Below are 21,009 nucleotides of genomic sequence, written 5' to 3' on the forward strand. Positions count from 1 at the left end.
CATAGCAGAGTGGTTAAGAGCCTGGTCTCAGGCAGATCTGGGCCTGAATTCTGGTTCTGCCACTTACTTAATAGTTAAGTAAACCACTCAGTCTCAGAGCTTTCAGTTGTGAAACAGAGAAAACACCGAGCTCCTAGACTCATCTAAGGATCATGTAAGGAAATGCATGTGAAAGCTGAGAACATGCTTGGCACATCAGCACAGAATAAATGTCTGCTGTTATTGCTCTTACTACTGTTGCTGATAAGCACATAAAGTAGGCCCCATTCTGTGCACTAGAGATGAAAATAGGGCTGTACTCCTTGAAGAGCTCCATTATTGTTACTAAAGGATATGAAAGAAACAGGTCTTTGGAGACTGCCACCTGGTTCATACCAGGGCTCTTCCTTTTAGATGACTTACTAACTGAACTTCAGCTTCCTCTTTTTAAAATGAGCATAATAATAGCACCTATCTTCCAGGTCTGTTGTGAATATTAAATGAGATAACAAACACAAAGGATTCAGTACATCTGACATAAGCACCCCAACATTGAAAATAAGCATTAACTACAGAATACAGAGCTGCACATACACAGATTTTTTTTTTGTGTGTGTGTGGTACGCAGGCCTCTCACCACTGCGGCCTCTCCCGTTGCGGAGCACAGGCTCCAGACACGCAGGCTCAGTGGCCATGGCTCACAGGCCCAGCCGCTCCGCGGCATGTGGGATCCTCCCAGACCGGGGCACGAACCCGCGTCCCCTGCATCGGCAGGTGGACTTCTCAACCACTGCGCCACCAGGGAAGCCCCATACACAGGTTTTTATGAAATTTTTAAATGAAAAATCCTTAATGCTTTGCTTCATTAAAAAACAAAAAATTTTGGAATAGTGTTTGTTTCATGCTCTTTTGAAATAATAGAAAATTTTCCAATCTCCCAAGGGCTTTAGGACTATATACAATGAAAACACTTGTCTTTCACAAGCCTTTCTATAAAAAGAAATCTTTGTTTAATGGCTTACTTCCGCCTTTTTCCATATTTAGTCTAGTTATAGGTACCCCTCTGGCATTTCTATGTTTCTTCTCAGCTATCTTTTTTTTTCTGAGCATGGAAGAAACATTCCATAAGCATTTTTAGCAATTATTTTGTGCTTCCTTTGACTCAGCAGGAAGTTTAAAAATGAATACGTGTAACAAAAATCAGTTTAGATAGCTTGATAATGTTTCTAGTTAAAAACACAGTGAATCTCTGCAACTTTTCTAAAAATCGAACTATTCTAAAATTAAAAGCTTATTTAAACACATATTGTAAATTGTTAACTTATTCAATTCTCATGTGTTTACCTACCTATAGCATTTTGTTTCTTACCCTTAATATTTTTGCCTCTCAAGGTCCCATACTTACTGCCCTCCCATTAAAACTTGTAGCAACTTCCAGGACTTCCTTGGTGGTCCAGTGGTAAAGAATCTGCCTTCCAATGCAGTGTACGCGGGTTCGATCCCTGGTCAGGGAACTAAGATCCCACATGCCGTGGGGCAACTAAGCCCTTGAGCCGCAACTACTGAGCTTGTGCACCTCAAGGAGAGAGCCCGTGTGCCACAAACTACAGAGCCCACAAGCCCTGGAGCCCACGCGCTTTGGAGCCTGCGCATCACAACTAGAGAGAGAAAACCGGCACGCCACAACTAGAGAGAAGCCCACTCACCGCAACGAAGAGCCGGCATGCCTCAACAAAGATCCTGCAACTAAGACCAAATGCAGCCAAAAAATAATAATAAAATAAATAAATTAAGAAAAAAATTGTAGCAACTTCCAAATTGCTGAAGAGATTTAAAATCATAAGAGTCTTATTACAACCGTATACTTTAAACCTGATAAACTAGAGAAGACAGTAGAAGAACTGACAGAAAACCTAAATGACAAAAACAAGAAACAGAGTGATTACAGATGGCAAATGATCCTACAAAGTAGGTGGTAACTGAAGAGACGTGCCAACTGCTCCCTAACCCTTACAATAATTGAGAATTTTTTTATACACACTCCAGGAAGTTCAAAGACTTTTCGATATTTTTTTTAACTGTTAAAGTCAAAAGTAATATATACAAATGGTAAAAAAAAAAATTCAAATACTACAAACAGGTACATGTTCATCACCCCTTTATAGAAGTGAGCTAAAATCATAAAATTAGTCAACCTTGTGAGACATTTGGCCCATATCCTTATCAGCTAGGGTGGTAGTTTTCAAAGAACATTCCACTTCAGTATGGATTAGAAAGGACAAAGGGTGATGACCAGAGTTGGAAAGGAATTCTAACAGAAGAGATAGGAAGTCCAAAAGCCAATCTGCTTATGTGACTAGGACTAGCTCTCCACTAAAATCACCGTAAATTTCCCCTATAAGTCAACCCTCCTGTTAGTCTAACTGTGGACAAAAGATGCTTCAAAATAACTGTGACAATCCTAAATTTCCTAAAAAATAACACTGAAGCCTCTAACATCAAATCCTATTTATGCTGCATACTAGCTTTAAACTCTAAGGTACTAAATAGCAGTGTGATTAAAGTGATTAAAGCAGTGTACATTGTTAGTTTAATTATATAATTCACACTGTTGGAGCAGCCCTGGAGAAATGAAGGTGGGGCAGGGGGGAAAGGCCAGAGGCTATTAAAAAAAAGTTTTACGGAAGATTAAAGAGCAGGTGGAGGGAGCTTCCCTGGTGGCGCCGTGGTTGAGAGTCCGCCTGCCGATGCAGGAGACACGGGTTCATGCCCCGGTCCGGGAAGATCCCACATGCCGCGGAGCGGCTGGGCCCGTGAGCCATGGCCGCTGAGCCTGCGCGTCCGGAGCCTGTGCTCCGCAACGGGAGAGGCCACAACAGTGAGAGACCCGCGTACCGAAAAAAAAAAAAAAAAGGAGCAGGTGGAGGAAAACAAAGGCTAAAAGAAAGGCCAGATATAAAACTGAGGAGGAGATATGGGGATATATGTATACATATAGCTGATTCACTTTAATATACAGCAGAAACTAACACAACATTGTAAAGCAATTATACTCCAATAAAGATGTTTAAAAAAAAAAAAACTGAGGGTAGAGGCTAGACTGACCTCTTCTTTGGAGAACTCTGAATGAAGGAAAAGGCAATACTTTAGAAAGATACGTATTTGCTTAGCTTGTGTGTTTAAGGAAAGCAATAAAGTGGGAATCAAGCCCTACAGCTGCACAAGGAAACTGTTGGGGATAATGGAAAAGTTCTATATCTTGATTATGATGGTAGTTACACGGCTGTATGCGTTTCTGAACTCAGAAAACTTACACTAAAAAGAATAAATTTTACTGTATGTAAATTATAACTTAATCAACCTAACATTAAAAAAAGCTATTAACAGCTAAAATGCTGATTAACCTTATAAAGTTTATCACAAGTGAAGAAACAAAAACAAGAATAAGCATCTTTTTTTTACCTTGAACTTATTTTTTTTAATTGTAGTTGATTTACAACGTTGTGTTGGTTTCAGGTGTACAGCAAAGTGATTCAATCACATGCACACACACACACACACACACACATACACGCATGCACTTTTTCAGTTTCTTTTCCATTAAAGGTTATTATAAGGTACTGAATATAGTTCCCTGCGATATTACAGCAGGACTTTGTTTTTACCTATTTTACATATAGTAGTGTGTATCTGTTAATCCCAAACTCCTAATTTATCCCTCTCTCCCATCTTTTCCTCTTTGGTAACCATGTTTGTTTTCTATGTCTGTGAATCTATTTCTGTTTTGTAAATAAGTGCCTTTGTATTTTTTTAGATCCCACATATAAGTGACATCATATGATATGTGCCTTTCTCTGTCTGACTTACTTCACTTAGTATGATAATCTCTAGGTCCATTCATGTTGCTGCAAATGGCATTATTTCATTCGTTTTTATGGCTGAGTAATATTCCTGTGTGTGTGTGTGTGTGTGTGTGTGTGTGTGTGTGTGTGTGTGTGTGTGTACACCACATCTTCTTCATCCATTCCTCTGTCGATGGACACTTAGGCTGTTCCCATGTCTTGGCTATTATGAATAGTGCTGCTATGAACGTTGGGGTGCATGTTGTCTTTTCAAATTATAGTTTTCTCTGGATATATGTCCAGGAATGGGACTGCTGGATCATATGGTAACTCTATTTTTAGTTTTTTAAGGAAACTCCATGCTGTTTTCCATAGCAGCTGCACCAAACTACATTCCCACCAACAGTGTAGGAGGGTTCCCTTTCTTTACACCCCCTCCAGCATTTATTATTTGTAGATTTTTTGATGGTGGTCATTCTGACCAGAGTGAGGTTATATCTCAATGTAGTCTTGATTTACATTTCTCTAATAATTAGCCATGTTGAGCATCTTTTCATGTGCCTGTTGGTTATCTGTATGTCTTCTTTGGAGAAACGTCTCTTTAGGCCTTCTGCTCATTTTTTGACTGGGTCATTTGTTTTTTTTTTATATAGAGCCATATGAGCTGTTTGTATATTTTGGAGATTAATCCCTTGTCGGTCACACTGTTTGCAACTATTTTCTCCCATTCTGTAGGTTGTCTTTTTGTTTTGTTGATGGTTTCCTTTGCTGTGCAAAAGCTCTTAAGTTTAACTAGGTCCCATTTGTTCATTTTTGCTTTTAAGAATAGCATCTTTTAACTATTTGGGTTGATGTTTTACAATGTTGAAAAATCTAAGCAAACTGTTTGAGGTATATAATGAAGCATGGTTTTTAAATTCTGTTCCCATCTTCCACCGTTAGTGTCTCTCTTAAATGGAAACTGTAGTTTCTGACATTTTTCCCGTGTAACCCAGTGGCTGAGGTTTTCAGCCAGCAACAGGAGCTGCAATGTCAGGCAAAGAGACTCAGCACCCGGCTCTCTCAGGGCCTTTCTTCTGGCTCTAGACATAGAGAAGCAGACACATCTACCATATGCTCCACAACCAGAGAACAAGCTAAATGCTATAAACCTGTTTATTTCTAGACTCCTATTATGTTCAAAGCTTTTTTCTCTTTGATTTTCCTCCCATCCTCAGAGAAGTCTTGCCTCAAGGTTACCCCAAGAGTCTACCTTAATGCCAAGAAGTCTTTCCAGAGCCCCCATGCCAGTTAGATGCTTCCATAGCACCCTATGGATTGCTTCTCACACTATTCCATAGGTAGCTGTTTCTGGATCCATTTCCTCTAAAACTCAAGGCCAAAATGCTGAAGAAGGGCCGAGACTTATTTTTTTGTAGTCCCAGCATGCAGCTAGTTCCTGACAGAGAGGAAGCACCCAATACAAGTTTCTTGAACGATATTCTAAAAAAGTACTTCTGGGGCTTCCCTGGTGGCGCAGTGGTTGGGAGTCCGCCTGCCGATGCAGGGGACACGGGTTCGTGCCCCGGTCCGGGAAGATCCCACATGCCGTGGGGCGGCTGGGCCCGTGAGCCATGGCCGCTGGGCCTGCGCGTCCGGAGCCTGTGCTCCGCAACGGGAGAGACCACAACAGTGAGAGGCCCGCGTACCGCCAAAAAAAAAAAAAAAAAAAAAAGTACTTCTGTCCACTCTGAGAAAATGTACATTTATACAGTTTTACCTATAAGTTCAAAAAATCTATCTAGGGCCTACAATCCCTGCAGAGACTTCCTGGGTTCAGATGCCTACTGTAAACTTATTCCAGTTTCATCTTGGCTATACAATGGGATGAGCAGAGGGTCAGTTGTCCACATCTGATCTAGAATAAGGAAAAGGAATTAGTAAAATGTCCCCAAGGAATTACAGGGCAGAAAGGATTATAGGTAGGTATGGGCCACCCACTCTTTTTTTTTTGTTTAATTCTTCCAGTGCCAATCTTGCAGGTTCAGGGTTGTCCTGTAGTAAATAAAAATAATGGAAATTCCCTCACAGTTGTACCACAGATGAAGATGTGGGATAGGAGAACTTCACAGATGTATTGTTCTTATCTGATTATAAGACACAAAATGCCTACATAAAATATACACTTGGAGAGTATAATAATAAATTAATCTATATTAGGCCTTGCAACATATGGGCCAAGGTCCAAAAAGGTTCTCTATATGGTGGGGGTTGCGGAGGGGGGAATGGTAATGTTCAGAGGAGTGGTACTACTACCTATATCCATTCTATAATTTTCCCAAGGAACTCGATTCTGTGGGATTGGACCATCCCCAACTCTAGACACAGGGGGTGTGGTTAGAGACCCTTGTCTAACACTATTACCTAGAGTCTCTCAGAGTCAACCATGGGATTGATGTTAAAGTGGCCATATATTTACTATTACTATTTCTAAAGTGAAATAATAAATAAGTAACCAGAACAGAAGTAAGACTCATAGGCCTGTGGTCAGCCCCCTTAGTCACATCCCCTTCCTGAAATAAGTTTCCTGTATATAAAGGCATGTGAAGGAAGGTAGTCCTGGAGAAAATTAAAGACTGTTCAATTCATCATGGAATCAAAAGGCAGGGAATGAGTTTTAGCAATATTTGCCAAATTAGTATTAGTATTTTTGATTAGATTAGTAATTCTACATATTACCATTTTAAAATTTTACTTCAAGGAAAAGATGAGGCTCTCTGGTATCCACCCATGTCCCCAGGACCATTTCCTTAAATGCTACTACTACCTATTTCCTTTTTGTGGAATACTTTTACATTCAGGATCTAATGTTATCTTTTTTTTTTTAATTAAAAAAAAATTTTTTTTATACAGTAGGTTCTTATTAGTTATCCATTTTATACATATTAGTGTATATATGTCAATCCCAATCTCCCAATTCATCCCACCATGACCATCACCCCCCACCCTGCTTTCCCCCTTTGGTGTCCACATGTTTGTTCTCTATATCTGTGTCTCTATTTCTGCCTTGCAAACCAGTTCATCTGTACCATTTTTCTAGATTCCACATATATGTGTTAATATACGATATTTGTTTTTCTCTTTCTGACTTACTTCACTCTGTATGACAGTCTCTAGGTCCATCCATACCTCTACAAATGACCCAATTTCATTCCTTTTATGGCTGAGTAATATTCCATTGTATATATGTACCACATCTTCTTTACAGGATCTAATGTTATCTCTACACACACGCAAAACAAGTCTCTAATGGCTTTGCCATTAGCTGCTGACTACAGTTGGGAAATCTTCATCATGCTCAAAGCAAACCATCCTGTGTCATATCACGGCAGATCCTTGGCCAAATTGCCTCAAGTCTTTCAAAAAAGATGTGCAAACATTAGCTGCACAATATATTATAATTCACCTTCCAAAAGACAAATTAAAAAAATCTGTATTTTTACTCAGTACACGTATACTGTAACTTTCTCAGAATGCTTTATTATTATATTTAAACACGCTTTAATGTGTTTGTACTGATAAGACTAAGAGTAAGAAAAGCTCTCAGTTGTTTTGTGGAACAAAACAAAAAATCTGTTGAAGCTAAATACCACATTGATACGATATTTTTCATGCCAATTCTCTATCTCAATCAAACAAACAAAAAGAGTTGACCCTATATAACTCCTCCCCATTCACAAATACACCCTCACCCTTTTGAGGACTATAAAACAAGAATGACAATCATAAATCAACCAGGGACTTTGTGTTCCTATCTAAATGAAAAATTTAGAGAATATTTTTCATATAATTTTCATATAAATGATAATGTACTTTATTGTCACCAGAGGTCATGGCCAGCCAGGTGATAACAGGTTTTAAGTTAGGGCTCAAAAGAACCCGTCAGTCCCAATACCTTCTTGAGTAGGCTCTGTATCTTCCCATATCTTTTATCTATTTCCCATCCCTCTCCATCCTCAACACTTAAGCTCAAACATTAAGCTTGGCGAGGAACAAGACACTCTTACGGCCTCTCTAGAAAGCAATTAAATGGTCCAATGAAGCTGTACATGCTGACTGGTCCCTCCTTGCTAGTCAAAAACATTAACCTTATTTTTTTAAAAACTTTCCTTAAGTAGCTAAATATCAAGATAACTAAATGAATGTAATAATCAAGATTAACACTCACAAAATGGGGGCAAAGCATTATCCATGGCATAACTCCATAAATTGCGTTCTTCTTCTAAGCATAATTCAATAAAATATGGGCTCAATAGGCTTTTCAAAAACAAAACACGTATGTCAGAGAACAGACTGGTGGTTGCCAAAGGGGAGGAGGAAGTGAAATGTGTGATGGGGATCCAGAAGCACAAACTTTCAGTTATAAAATAAATAAGTCATGGGGATGTAAAGTAAAACATGGAGAATACAGTCAATAACATTGTATTAACTCTGTATGGTGACAGATGGTAACTAGACTTACAGTGGTGATCATTTAGCAATGCATACAAATGTTAAATTAAATCACTATGTTGTACATCTGAAAGTAATAAAATGTTGTATGTTAGTTACACCTCAATAAAAAATATATATATATGTGCTCACTGACAGAGCTAAAATGAAGTATTCAACACAGTAGGCAAGAATGAGTAAGTAAAACTTGACAACATAAAATTTCAATGTCTCTCTATAAGTATATCCTCCAATCTAGTATTTACAAAAAAATAGTTTTACCTAAAATGTAATCATCTGAATTGAAAAAGGCATTTGAGGTCAGTTTTCTGGGAACCAAAGAAGTAAACTACTGAAGATCTTCTAAAAATAAACACACTAAAATGGGGTCAACAAACTTTTGCCATAAAGGTCCAGAAAGGAAGTATTTCGGGTTTTGTAAGCCGTATAGTCTTCATCACAACTATTCAACTCTGCCATTGTAGTATCACAGCATTGTAACAGCTATAGACAATATGTAAATGAGTAAGTGTGGTTGTGTTCTGAAAACTTTATTTACAAAACAAGGTGCCCAACTCCTACACAAAAATATAGATCCTCTGTCATAACAATGTTTATATACAAGGATGACATGAGAAATGTCACTCTAAATGGCTATTCTCTGACAATAATTTCTTTTTAGTTAAGAGGGTACAGTATCACCTGCATTTAAAAAATAAAAACCTATGTTCAGGCTTCCCTGGTGGCACAGTGGTTAAGAATCTGCCTGCCAACACAGGGGACACGGGTTCAAGCCCTCGTCTGGGAAGATCGCACATGCTGCAGAGCAACTAAGCCCATGTGCCACAACTAATGAGCCTGTGCTCTAGAGCCCTCGAGCCACAACTACTGAGCCGCGTGCCACAACTACTGAAGCCCGCGCGCCTAGAGCCTGTGCTCCGCAACAAGAGAAGCCACCGCAATGACAAGCCCGCGCACTGCAACGAACAGTAGCCCCCGGTTGCTACAACTAGAGAAAGCCCGCACGCAGCAACGAAGACCCAACACAGACAAAAACAAATAAATTTTTTTAAATGCTTAAAAAAAAAAAAAGAACCTATGTTCACTAAATAATGTGTTTTGAAAGGAAAACTGACCTCTATATAACCTCTATGACCAGAGAGTAAAAAGCCTGGGGGTGGGGAGGAAAGGGAGGGAGCCGGAGGAGTGTAGGGGAAGCAAGGTGAATGAATATTAACCTATAATTTGTATTCTCAGAACTACTTGCCAAAGCTAATAGTTAACAGAGTATGTAAGACACATTTGTGCCCTCAAGAAGCTCATAACATAGTTAAAAGAGCAAACTTATTTTTTCCCTCTGCATTTCAAAACCCTCAACATTAACGGCACATGGGATTATAAGAACATTTTTAAAAAGATGCTCACAACCTAGGCTTTAAAATAAAGACATATATATATACATATACATTTTTTTTTTTTTTTTTTTTTGCGGTACGCGGGCCTCTCACTGTTGTGGCCTCTCGCGTTGCGGAGCACAGGCTCCAGACGCGCAGGCTCAGCGGCCATGGCTCACGGGCCCAGCCGCTCCACGGCATGTAGGATCTTCCCGGACCGGGGCACGAACCCCTGTCCCCTACATCGGCAGGCGTACTCTCAACCACTGTGCCACCAAGGAAGCCCCCAAAGACATATTTTTAATGGAGACTTACATTTTTATAAACAGAAAGAGAAAAGACTTCATAAAATCATATTACATCCAGAATTCTATATTTCTTTCTTTTTATTTTTCTATATCAATTCAGCATTCCTATCAGTAACTACAGCTCACTGCAGGGGCATAGCCTCCTGAAAGGATTTGTCAAGACCTTGTTTGGAATGGTGGCGCTGAACTGGAAAAATCCCTAGGTGGTTCTGATCCCTCTACTTGCTTCCTCCCCCCCCCGACTCCAATCCCCATGCCAAGAAACCCTACTATGTATCATAATCTTCTCTCAAAATACACAAAGGCAGATTTCTCCATTATGAAAGCAGAATCCTGAATCATAAAATATACTGAAAGTAATCAATTTTTTTGCCTTCCTTCAAGGTAGGCTCTATCATCAAAAGGTTAAGTTTGTGTAACGAGAAAAAAAATTCCCAAGTCTGCAAGAATTAAGAAGAAAACCTTTATCCCCAGGTCTGTCATTAATCAGAAAAGTAAAGTCATTTCAACTAAGAATAAATTCCTAGCAAAAATATTAAGTATTTAAAGTGGGAAAATACATAATGTATAAATTTTTTATTATAATTTTAGGCCTACTCCCAAACATTCTTTTTTTAATCTGACTGAATTTACAACTAGTTCCTTTTTAAAATTATATACCTATCCAGAAGATTGCTCTAAATAATTTTTCAGGAGAAAATATCATTAATTCTACCACTTAAAAGCAGAAAAATAAATCACAGTACATCACCAGAGCGAAGGAAATCAAAGACTAAAATAGAAGACCCTAAAGAAAAACAAAATATATATATATGCACACTGTAATTGGCAAGCACTACAGACAAGAGGAATTTTAACTTCAACATCAAAAATGAGAGTCCTCAAGGTGAACGCTTAGGTGGGATTTTTTTTTTTTTTGCTTTGTTTTCTTTTTTTACCATGAACATGTAATTTATAATTTTTAAGTTTTATAACTGAAAGACAATTTTGACATATAGGAAAAAAAGTACTCTTCACCAGGAACTACATTTAAGATTTTCTCATTAGAAGAAATATGAGGGACTCCATTAGCTTAAGCCACCAGATATGGTATACAAATGAATGCATGCAGTTATGTCCCAATAAAACTTTACAAAACACAAGCAGTGGTACAGCCCTCAGACAGTAGTTTGCCAAACTCCTGCTTAAAACAGCCCTGTTTTTAAACCAATATTAGATTATTTAAGATTACAGATACATAAGAGATAAACTATCTACATGCAATTATTCCACTCCATCAAGTCTTTTCTACCTTCAGTGAAAAATGCCACAAGCAGCAGTGGTCAAAACTGCTGACAGGAAAGGAACAAAGGTCACTGTGTTAACCAAACCTGTCCCTGAAACAATCACTTAATTTAGATCAATCATTCAACTCAGGATACATGGTCTCCTAGCCTCAAAGACTAGTAAGAAGACAACACATGCATACAAACAACTGCTACTAATTAGGCTGGCTTACTACCTCAGCATGATAGAAATAACCACGAACATCTGCAAAATGTTTCATGGTTTAACATGTTTCCATATGTTTTTTAAGAGAGTCTCATAACAACCCTGTGAAGTACAGAAAGCACTTGGTATCATTCTCATTTTACACAAAGCTCAAAAGCAGTAGAGCTAGGATTTGAACCTCCGATACTACCGCATTACACCTCTTCAGTGCAGCTTTCTGCTAGGAGCTGACAACAGAGGTGGAGGCATTTAGACTGAGCCTCAAAGAATGAGCAGGATTTTGATAGGTGAAGAGCCCGTAGCGTTCCAAGGAAACAACATACACAGAAGTCTAGAAGCAGGGAAATACTATGCGTGTGAAGGGAATGCTGGGTTGGTTCAAGAAAGGCAGGCAAGGGAAATACAGCTAGAAAGATGGGTTGAAAGCATAGGGAGAACTTTAAGTACCTGACAGTGACTGTACATGACCCTATAGGCAATGAGAAATCAGATGGTTTGGAGATGGAAGAAAACATAATGAAGCTCTTACCATGTGTTTAAACAAAAGAACTGCCTCATATTCAAGGATATTAAGTTATGAGGTAATGTTATAGGGAGATTAGACTTTCATAAGTGCTCTGCAGGACTGGATAGATGGGTCTAAAAGAAAGGAAAGTAGTAGCAGGCTATCTCTGTAGTTTCAATGTCTGAATTGATGGTTCCTACAGGTACCCTATAGTATACCACCCCCAAAAGTTAAACCAGTGTCTGAAATTACCTTAAATTTTCCTACATTTTATCCAAAACTTACCGAATCTTCTGGAGGTTTCTGGATTTTTCCCCAATCCACAGAAGGTCCCTTTTCTTGCAAAAATCTATGAAATAGCTTCCGAAATCCATCAAGGTCTTTTTTAGTGTGCTATGAGAATAGAAGTCGTCGTTATAACTAGCAGAATGCTTAATATTTAATAAAAACAGACATATATTGTACATTTAAAATACCTTTCAGTGAAATTCTTATACGTTTAAAACATGGAGTACAGCAGAGACTTTTTTACACCCCAATTTAAAACTAAAGAGGAAAAAAAGCTAATAGGAACCACACTTAAAGGAATACAAGTAAACTCGCCATCTCCCACCTGTATCATGTAATCTGAACACCATTTGGCCTGTGGGAATTCCAACTGGTTCTCTACATTTACTCACCAATGTATTTCTCTACTTCTTTTAAGTGACAATTAATCTTCACCAAAAGAACAAGAAGGAACAAAAATCAGCTAACCTCAAAACATTAAGTATAAATTGAAATTTGAAAATGAAAAGGATAATCTATTGATTTATAAGTAGAAAAGTAAACACCTGCCTATTCTGGGAAACCTCTATCATAGCTGTCAGAGTAGCATAGTTCTGTTAGAACTGGCTCTTTGGAAAAGGCATGCAGGATATAAGGTTGATCAATTAACTTCTCACAATTTTAACTGAACACTGGTATCCATTTTTCCATCCAATGATACCAAAACAGAGATCACATAAATTGTAATTTTGTTCTGATTCTTTCAAACTTTAGAAACTTACCAGAATTTAAAAAATAAAAAAGACAATCGTCTTATAATGGGCAAATATTGAAAATCCTTAATTATTGAGCAATCCTAATTTTTTAAATATATCACTACATCTTGTGCTTATTTCAGGCTAGATGATCAGTAGCAGCAATAGCAACTCAGTATGTAGATGGATGAAAGCAAAAACAGTGTAGGGTCCTTACTTCAAACTCATGTGATGGTGCTGTGGTGAGTATCTTTTCTAGTTCCTTCTTCACAGATAATTCTAGTTCTTGTCGAATGACTTCTTGGAACTGAGAAGCGCCATCTTGAGACATTGCTTTGCTGAGATCTTAAAACAAAAATATAAAAACCACAGACTGAGAACTCAGACAGCCATTCAAACAGCTGGTAAACCACAACCAATTTATTTCTGGTGTGCCAGCAAATGAAAAGGGCTCAATCTTCTGGTCCCATCAATCTCCAGGAGGATTTTAGCATTGTCAACTAGTTATGACTCAATAATCATATGCACTCAAATTTGACTGTTTGGTACATCTATATGCTTTACAGGTGTATCTAAAATACTAAACACTTTGGGGGAGATGAAGCAGGTGGAAGTAAAATGATTAATCTTCATTTGAGCATATAGTTCCATCTCCGCTGATGTTTCCATCCTAGGTGTCAAAGCTGGAAAAAAATGAGAACGCCTGGAATAACATTAATAAGGGCATATTTTATAGAACCTGTCCTTATGGAACTGCTGCCTCATAAGAGAACTGAAGGGTTTGGCAACTGAAGCCAAATTGACTCCTTCCTCCTCCAGGACAGATGAAAAATTTAAGGAATCCTTTCCATTTTAGAAGGGGAGCCATTCTAGTTCATATTCCTCCCTAAAGAAGAACCTCTTGAGAGATACTGGCTATTCCAAAGTGCCTCTACTTTCCTGGCATCAAAATTTTCATTTTAAAAGGAGAAGGGCACAGGGCTGCCTCCCTGTTTCTGGTTCCTAATTTCAGCCAAACTTTTCAATGCTCATGTGTGTTGGACAAGACTATCAAGACTTCTGGCATAGCTGGGCACCTCTATGACAGATGGATCTCACTAAAGGTGACAGAAATGCCCCTTAGATGAAAACAAACAAAGAAAAACGCAGAAAAAGAAAACATCCCAGGCCCAAGTACCTTAGGAGAAAAATACCAACAAGGTTGTTTTACATACTTCATTATCTAGACAGAAATTATCCTACTTCTTGTAAAATAAGGAACAATCGGATTATTGTTCACCCCCTCTTTATCCTCAATACCTAACTCAATCTTATTTTATAAATGTATTTTTGAAGCTTATGTTCCAACATTTCTTTTGATAGCTAGTTAGTTCTACAAATGTTGGTTAATTTAGCAAAACCATATTTCAATATACCTAAAAACACTCCCACATACCATAAATTCCTTCATTTGTTATCTGGGCAGAAGGAAGCATATAGACAGAATTAAAGGCAACATAATCAATATTTTAAAGATAGTTTTGAGAGCAGAAATTAGTAAATTACTATTAAAAATTAGTAAATATGTAATTCCTGACGTAATTTAATGTAGACAGCCTTTCCCAAACACCGAAAAATGTTAACAAATGAGTTATTTATCATAGCTCTTCAAAATAAAAAGTATATACACAATTTCCAACACATTAAAATTAAAAAAAATACAAGGGAGTTTGGTGAAAGCACACAACCTAGTCCTAAAATAGTGTTTTCTAACTGTGCTTTTCTTAAAGGCTTAAGTTTATGGACTCCAGTAAAACTACCAAAATGACCCACACTGTAGTTGATAAATAACTTCTTTGTGAGCTAAGAAACATCATAAGAAACACACACCTGTATGTTCCATAAACAACATAAAGATACGTTTCAACTCGTAAGTAGCAATTTGATTATAATATGTAAAAAATGATGATAATGGATGAACACGTTAGCGTAACTTTTTTTTTGCACATAAAGGGTTTACTTTAAATGTTTTAAGGATAGGATAGAGTTACATAATTATAAAATTACAGAATTAACAGACTTAAATTGTTTATACTTATAAATGCAGAGAACAGGTAACTGTCTACACATTGTATGAAATAAAATTAAAATTAAAAATGAATTCAAGCTTGAAAGTTGAGGTCATTTACCTAATTTTAAAATGCAAATACGAAGACCTCTGAACTACATACATTCACTCAAACTGCACTAATGATGGAAAACACAAAAAGCAGAGCATTCCCAAGGAACCACATACATTTCGACCATAATTATTTTCTGTTACAATAATTGTTCCTATTTTGTCTTCGGAGAACTTTTTTTTAAGACAATCACCTCAAGAATGTTTTTAGACAGTACAATTTGTGACAATCAAAACACAGTCTTCTAGGGCTTCCCTGCTGGCGCAGTGGTTGAGAGTCTGCCTGCCGATGCAGGGTACACGGGTCCATGCCCCGGTCCGGGAGGATCCCAGATGCCGCGGAGCAGCTAGGCCCGTGAGCCACAACTACTGAGCCTGTGCTCTACAGCCCGCGAGCCACAACTATTGAGCCCTCGCAGCTAGAGCCCGTGCTGTGCAACAAGAGAAGCCTCCGCAATGAGAAGCCCGCGCACCTCAACAAAGAGTAGCCCCCTCTCGCAGCAACTAGAGAAAGCCCGCGCGCAGCAACAAAGACCCAACGCAGCCAAAAAAAAAAAAAAAAAAAACTCGAGTTGTGACGAATATCCCTAACTTTGATTGGTTTGATATAGCACCAAATGCAGATGAAGAACAATTTGTATTCCTTCTACCCCTCTACAAATCTTAACTGCTTTTACAACAAAAACCGTTATAAGCCTATTACCTCTTCCACCTCATTCCACTGCTGTTTCCTTCCCCTTCCCCTGGGCAAAGTGCTACTATGAAGTTCTGATTTTAAGTGATTAAAGAATAAGGGCTTTTAAGGAATAAAAATTTTCAATCTTAAGCAGCTGGCACAGACTAGGAAGCATGGAGCTAGAAACCATTTCCCTTTGCAGTGACCTCTTTTATCCATCCTGAATTTTTTAAGAAAGGTTTGGAATTTCTGGTAGGAAAAGAAGTATAGAACTCAGAAGCTTTCTTGGACTTAACATTCTCAGGTTACACTTCTGGCAATGGCAGCTGTGTTTCTAATGGAAGGTCAATTAAAGAAGCCACTGAATAATGCAAGCTTTCTAACCTCCTAAGATGTTTTGTACCACCTCACTTCCTAGCAACAGAGAATTGATACCCCTCCACTTTAGACAGAGCGTTTTAGGAATCAAACATTTCATTACCTCAATCATAAATCAAAACATTTTTAGACACGAGATGGAGCATTTAATCTACCCTCAACATTTTACAGATGAGGAAACTGAGGGTGAAAAGTTAAATGACCTACCCAAAGTCACAGAGCAGGCTAATGCTGGAAGCAAAGCCAATTTATTCTGAGCCCAATTCCACCACAGTGAGGTAGAAATATCCTGCTCATTATTTCCCTCCTAGTCTGGCTCTCTTTAATCTTTGGCACAAAATCCCCAAATAACACTCTCCTCTGAAAGCATGTCTATCAGAATGTCTTCTTATGCCCAGTTGGAACAGACAGGAAACTCCCTACCACATGAAACTGGATTTACTAGAATTGTCTTAGTTGACTTAATGACAATTTAGTAAATTGGGGATAGAACAAGCAGTAGGCCTTTCGAAACTTTTCCCGTACCTCAATTTCCTAATTCTTTCCTGTTTATGAGAACTAAGATTTCAACACCATCGACTTTCTCCTATCCAACTGGAGCCAAAAAAGGAGGGAGGGGAAGAGAAGAGGAGGAGGAAAGGAATAGAATTGAGAAGTAGGAAACAGCAAGTGATTGTTTTCATTTCTTAATTCAGGTATTTCATTTTATCCATTTCAGCAACTAAGAAGTATACATAATACCCTTCCCTGACATCCTGATACTGGCAAACAAAACAACTTCACATTCCAAAGCAGAAAGCTAGCTTCACAAGGAGTAGGCCAGAGATAACACCTAGAGCAACGAAGAAGGTGAGGAGCCCTCCCTCCCAGGCCACCTCCCGTTAGATCTGATTAGTCCCAACCTTCCTTGGAAACCCACAATGAAAGGTACCCAAAGTCATAGAATTGGCAAGCTCACTTAATCTTAAACCAGGAAATGACCTGTGAGCCAAATAAGTACGAAACTCTAAGAACGTAATGGCAACTGAAAATAACCATGAATAAAGCCGAGGACATATGTTGAGTAGACTTGTGACTTATTAAACCTAACCAGCCTCTCCCGGGCTCTTACTGCAGTCCTTTAAACCAGTTGTTTGCGAATATTCCTCTAGAAAAGCTCTTATTCTTTGGATTCAGCTACCCAGTATTATCTTACATCTTCTCCTACCTCTCTAACCATACCTCAGTTTCCATAACTGGCTCCTTCTTTCTTCTCCTACTTCCTGGGTTTCCTAAGATTCTGTCCTCAGACCATTTTCGCCCTCAATTATTTCCTTATCGATCTCTTTACTGATAACTCCCAAATACATCCTGATCTTTTTTTCCTGAGCTCCAGGCTCACATTCCCTACTGCCTTCTAGACCTTTTGCACCTGGATACCCAGCTGGGTACCTCAAGCTCAACATGTCCAAAACAAAACTCATCATCTAAATTCATCTCCCTGCCTCCACCCCGGCACCCCATGGCATTAACATTCTCCTAGTCACTCCGAGGTGACCTAGAAATCTCAGTCACAGTTGGCTCTTCCCTCCTTTCCCCTCACATTACATCCAATCCAATACCAAACTTCCTAACTGAACTGCCACCATTCCATTCATTGCTTTCCATTCCCACTACTGCTACTTTAATTTCACTCTCCTGGTCATGATGACAACAGCTTTCTAACTAGTCTACCCATCTGTCACTTTAATCTGGTGGTACCAGGCAGAATGGATTTGTTCCCTTAAACTGCAACTCTAATCATGTCACTTCTCCATTTGATGGGATTTTCATTTGATGGGAAAGAAATACAAATTCCTTAGCCAGGCATACCTTAAAAGCCAAGCTGAAGTACTTTTCTGAGTAGCCAAAGAAAGTGCTCAAGCAGAATGCCTAAAGGCTCCAAGTTCCTGTCTCAATAGTACTTCTAAAACTTTAATATGCATGCAGATCACCTGGAGGGCTTGTTAAAACACACGATTCCTGGGCAAGCTCCCAGAGATCCTGCCTCTGGGTCTGGAGTGAGGAGAATATGCATCTCAAATAACTGAATGCAGCCAGTATTGCCTTGAGTAGCTCTGATATAGACTCTACTCCATTTATTTGAACATGTTTGTATCAGCCATGCATATCAATCATCTTCCTACCCCATTGCTATTCTGGTCACCTATTCTCTGCCCCAAGGCCTTCAGAAATGGCACCAGGCCCAGACTGGTCTAAAGCCTTCCCAGGGACTGGTTTAAATGTGAAACATAAAATGATTCTGGCCAGTGAGCAACAAAGATATAGTTTGCAAAGACCTTTGGATAAAGGCGTTCCTCACTGAAAAAAGAGACACCTGAGAAAAAATAGTACCTGTTCCATCCCTGGCCACAATGAGTACATGTCCACCCCTCACCTTCAGTTTCTTCTGCCATTTAGTGACTTTGAAGAAAGCTGATCCAATAACGAGACAAATATACTTAAGAGAAGGAAGAAAAGACTGATGCAGTCTTTGCACGGAATCAACCAACCCTGGAACATCCTACTTCAAGATTCATGTGATGTAAGTAAGTCCCTCATTTTTTAAGCCAACTGAGTTGGTATTTTTCTGCTCTATGAAATTAAAACCATCCTATTATAAGACTGTTCCAAAACACAGGAGAGAAAAATAGAAATTAAAGGCCCAGTTGTAAATTCCAAAGTCATGAGAATCATCCCAACACCCGGGAAACTCCCTGATCCCTCAGCCCCCAAAAGCTCAAACTCTGTGAGTTGAATAGCATCTACTATTGTGGAGGTGGCATTCCTTGTGTTCTAGGTGGTGGCTTCTGAACGTTCAAAGAGGCCTTCCTTTCTACCACAACTCGGCTATGTGGAGGTTTTAATCTGCGCTGTATCAGACACATATCAAATACCCCCAAAACTTTAATTCTTTGCTGAGATGTCTGTCTGTATCACCTTACGGGCACAAGCCATATAGTGTTATTCAACTTTTTTTCCTATACCTACCTCAACACCTGGCACAGTACATGCACCTGATTTGGAGATCAAGACTTAACTTCTCATGTTAGTGGTTTGAACAGCCAGGAATATATTATTTGTGTGTCCAATTTAAATGTAATCTCTTCCTAGAAATCTTTCTAAACTAAGCACAGTTGCCCATTACATGCTCATATGGTAGATCCTTGAACCTCCCCTTTGACATCATACTTTCTAAAATTTATTCAATGTATATCTTACCCAACAATATCCAAGAATATATTGTGTCTATTTTGTTCACCACTGTATACCCAATGTATTCATAAAACAGAGCTTGAAACATAGTACTCAAGTAATGTTTATTAATTAATGAGTTAAGCCTATTAATTAATGAGTAAGAGCCTATTATGATACTGCAATGTGCTGGGTATAAAGAAGGTAGAGTCCTGTCCAGTGGAGGTTGTACCCGGTAAGGCCAAAGAGAAAGTGTTCAAGAGCTATGATTTTCAGTCATGGAGAAATGGGGCTAAGAAAAGTATGGTCCGTGTCTTGAGTACCTGAAGTACCTAAGGCTTCTCAAGTAGAGGCTGATTTAACAGTCAAGTATCATGGATGTGGTCAAAGAAATTCCAAACTTGTAGGCAGTTTAGACAAAATGACCTCTAAATTTCCTTTCAATTTTTATTACTATGTATAAATGTCACCATAATGTTTTCACTAACTTTAGAAATTAAACAAAATTGGGCAATTTATATATTCAAATTTAGCTTCATTTAGGAAAAACACAGAAAAATAAAGTTCGTGTCATTCAATCATAAAGAAAAATCAATTAGTTGGTCTTATACAATTTTATATGATCTTTCAGTATTAAAGTCAATATTATTTTAGCTTATAAACTATAGTATGACTGTTTACATTTACATAGATTTTTAAATGACTCAGCCATGTACATCCTAACACTTGCATGGGTCACAGCCATATGAATGCTTAATAAATGATTTTTGATTAACAAAAATTAAAAGGTACCAGGCTTTTGAGAACTGTTCCAGCACTGAACATGCAGAGCTACTTAATAATCAAGATTTTTGCTAATCATGCATTGCTTGCTTAAAAAATATTTTTAACTGTTAGAATTTATACATAAACCAGACTTCTCATTAATAATTAACCTTGCTCTCATACAACAGACTAGCTCTTAAAACAAAAACAACAAAAACCAAAAAAACAGAAAATATCACTTCTGGAAAACAGAACATTCAGGAGAGATGTGCCAACTAGTTAAATAATATCACTCTGCAACAAGTTTAATGGATGGTAAGGGGCCTACCACACCCATTTCGCATTTGTTGAGAGGAGACAAAAGGGTTACAACATAAAATCACCATCAAGGACCAAAAAATGATTTGACAGGCCTGCCGTGTAATTTGATACATGTGCATTTAGATAAAATTTTTAACCTTGGAAAGGCTTTAAGGTCAGTGAGTCTAATTCCCTTATCTTGGAGATGAAACAGAGCCTAGAGATGCTGACTTGCCTAAGGTCACAGTGGCAGCCAAGCAAGAATCCCAACCCTGCTGCGTGGCGCCCTGCCTCTCCTTCCTGGAGGAAGTTCTCCCTTTCTCTGTTACAGTGGTGCATTACGTAGTTTACCACCTCCAGGCTGTATGCCACCAAATCTGAATGAAAACTGCAAAAACCCAAATATGTCTATCAAGTGAAGTTACTGCGTGAAGTGAAAACTACATATCAGAATAAGCATTCTCTTGTGTGCTTCAACTTTTCCTTCTATATTGTTTATTTTCTGGGC

General features: G+C 38.4%; 1 protein-coding gene across 5 annotated transcripts in view; it reads right to left on the reverse strand.

Annotated features, from left to right (window-relative positions):
* Positions 1 to 21,009, reverse strand: part of UGP2 (UDP-glucose pyrophosphorylase 2) — a 55,439-nt gene that overhangs the window by 26,471 nt on the left and 7,959 nt on the right. For all 5 annotated transcript variants that reach the window (XM_033407219.2, XM_049696412.1, XM_033407220.2 and 2 more), the window contains exons 2-3: positions 13,229 to 13,356; positions 12,275 to 12,382 (exon numbers count right to left, since the gene is read on the reverse strand). In XM_033407219.2, coding sequence (XP_033263110.2) covers positions 12,275 to 12,382; positions 13,229 to 13,356 — 236 coding nt within the window. The remainder of the gene's footprint in view (positions 1 to 12,274; positions 12,383 to 13,228; positions 13,357 to 21,009) is intronic.

The sequence above is a fragment of the Orcinus orca genome, chromosome 13, assembly GCF_937001465.1.
Source record: "Orcinus orca chromosome 13, mOrcOrc1.1, whole genome shotgun sequence".
Lineage (NCBI taxonomy): Eukaryota > Metazoa > Chordata > Mammalia > Artiodactyla > Delphinidae > Orcinus > Orcinus orca.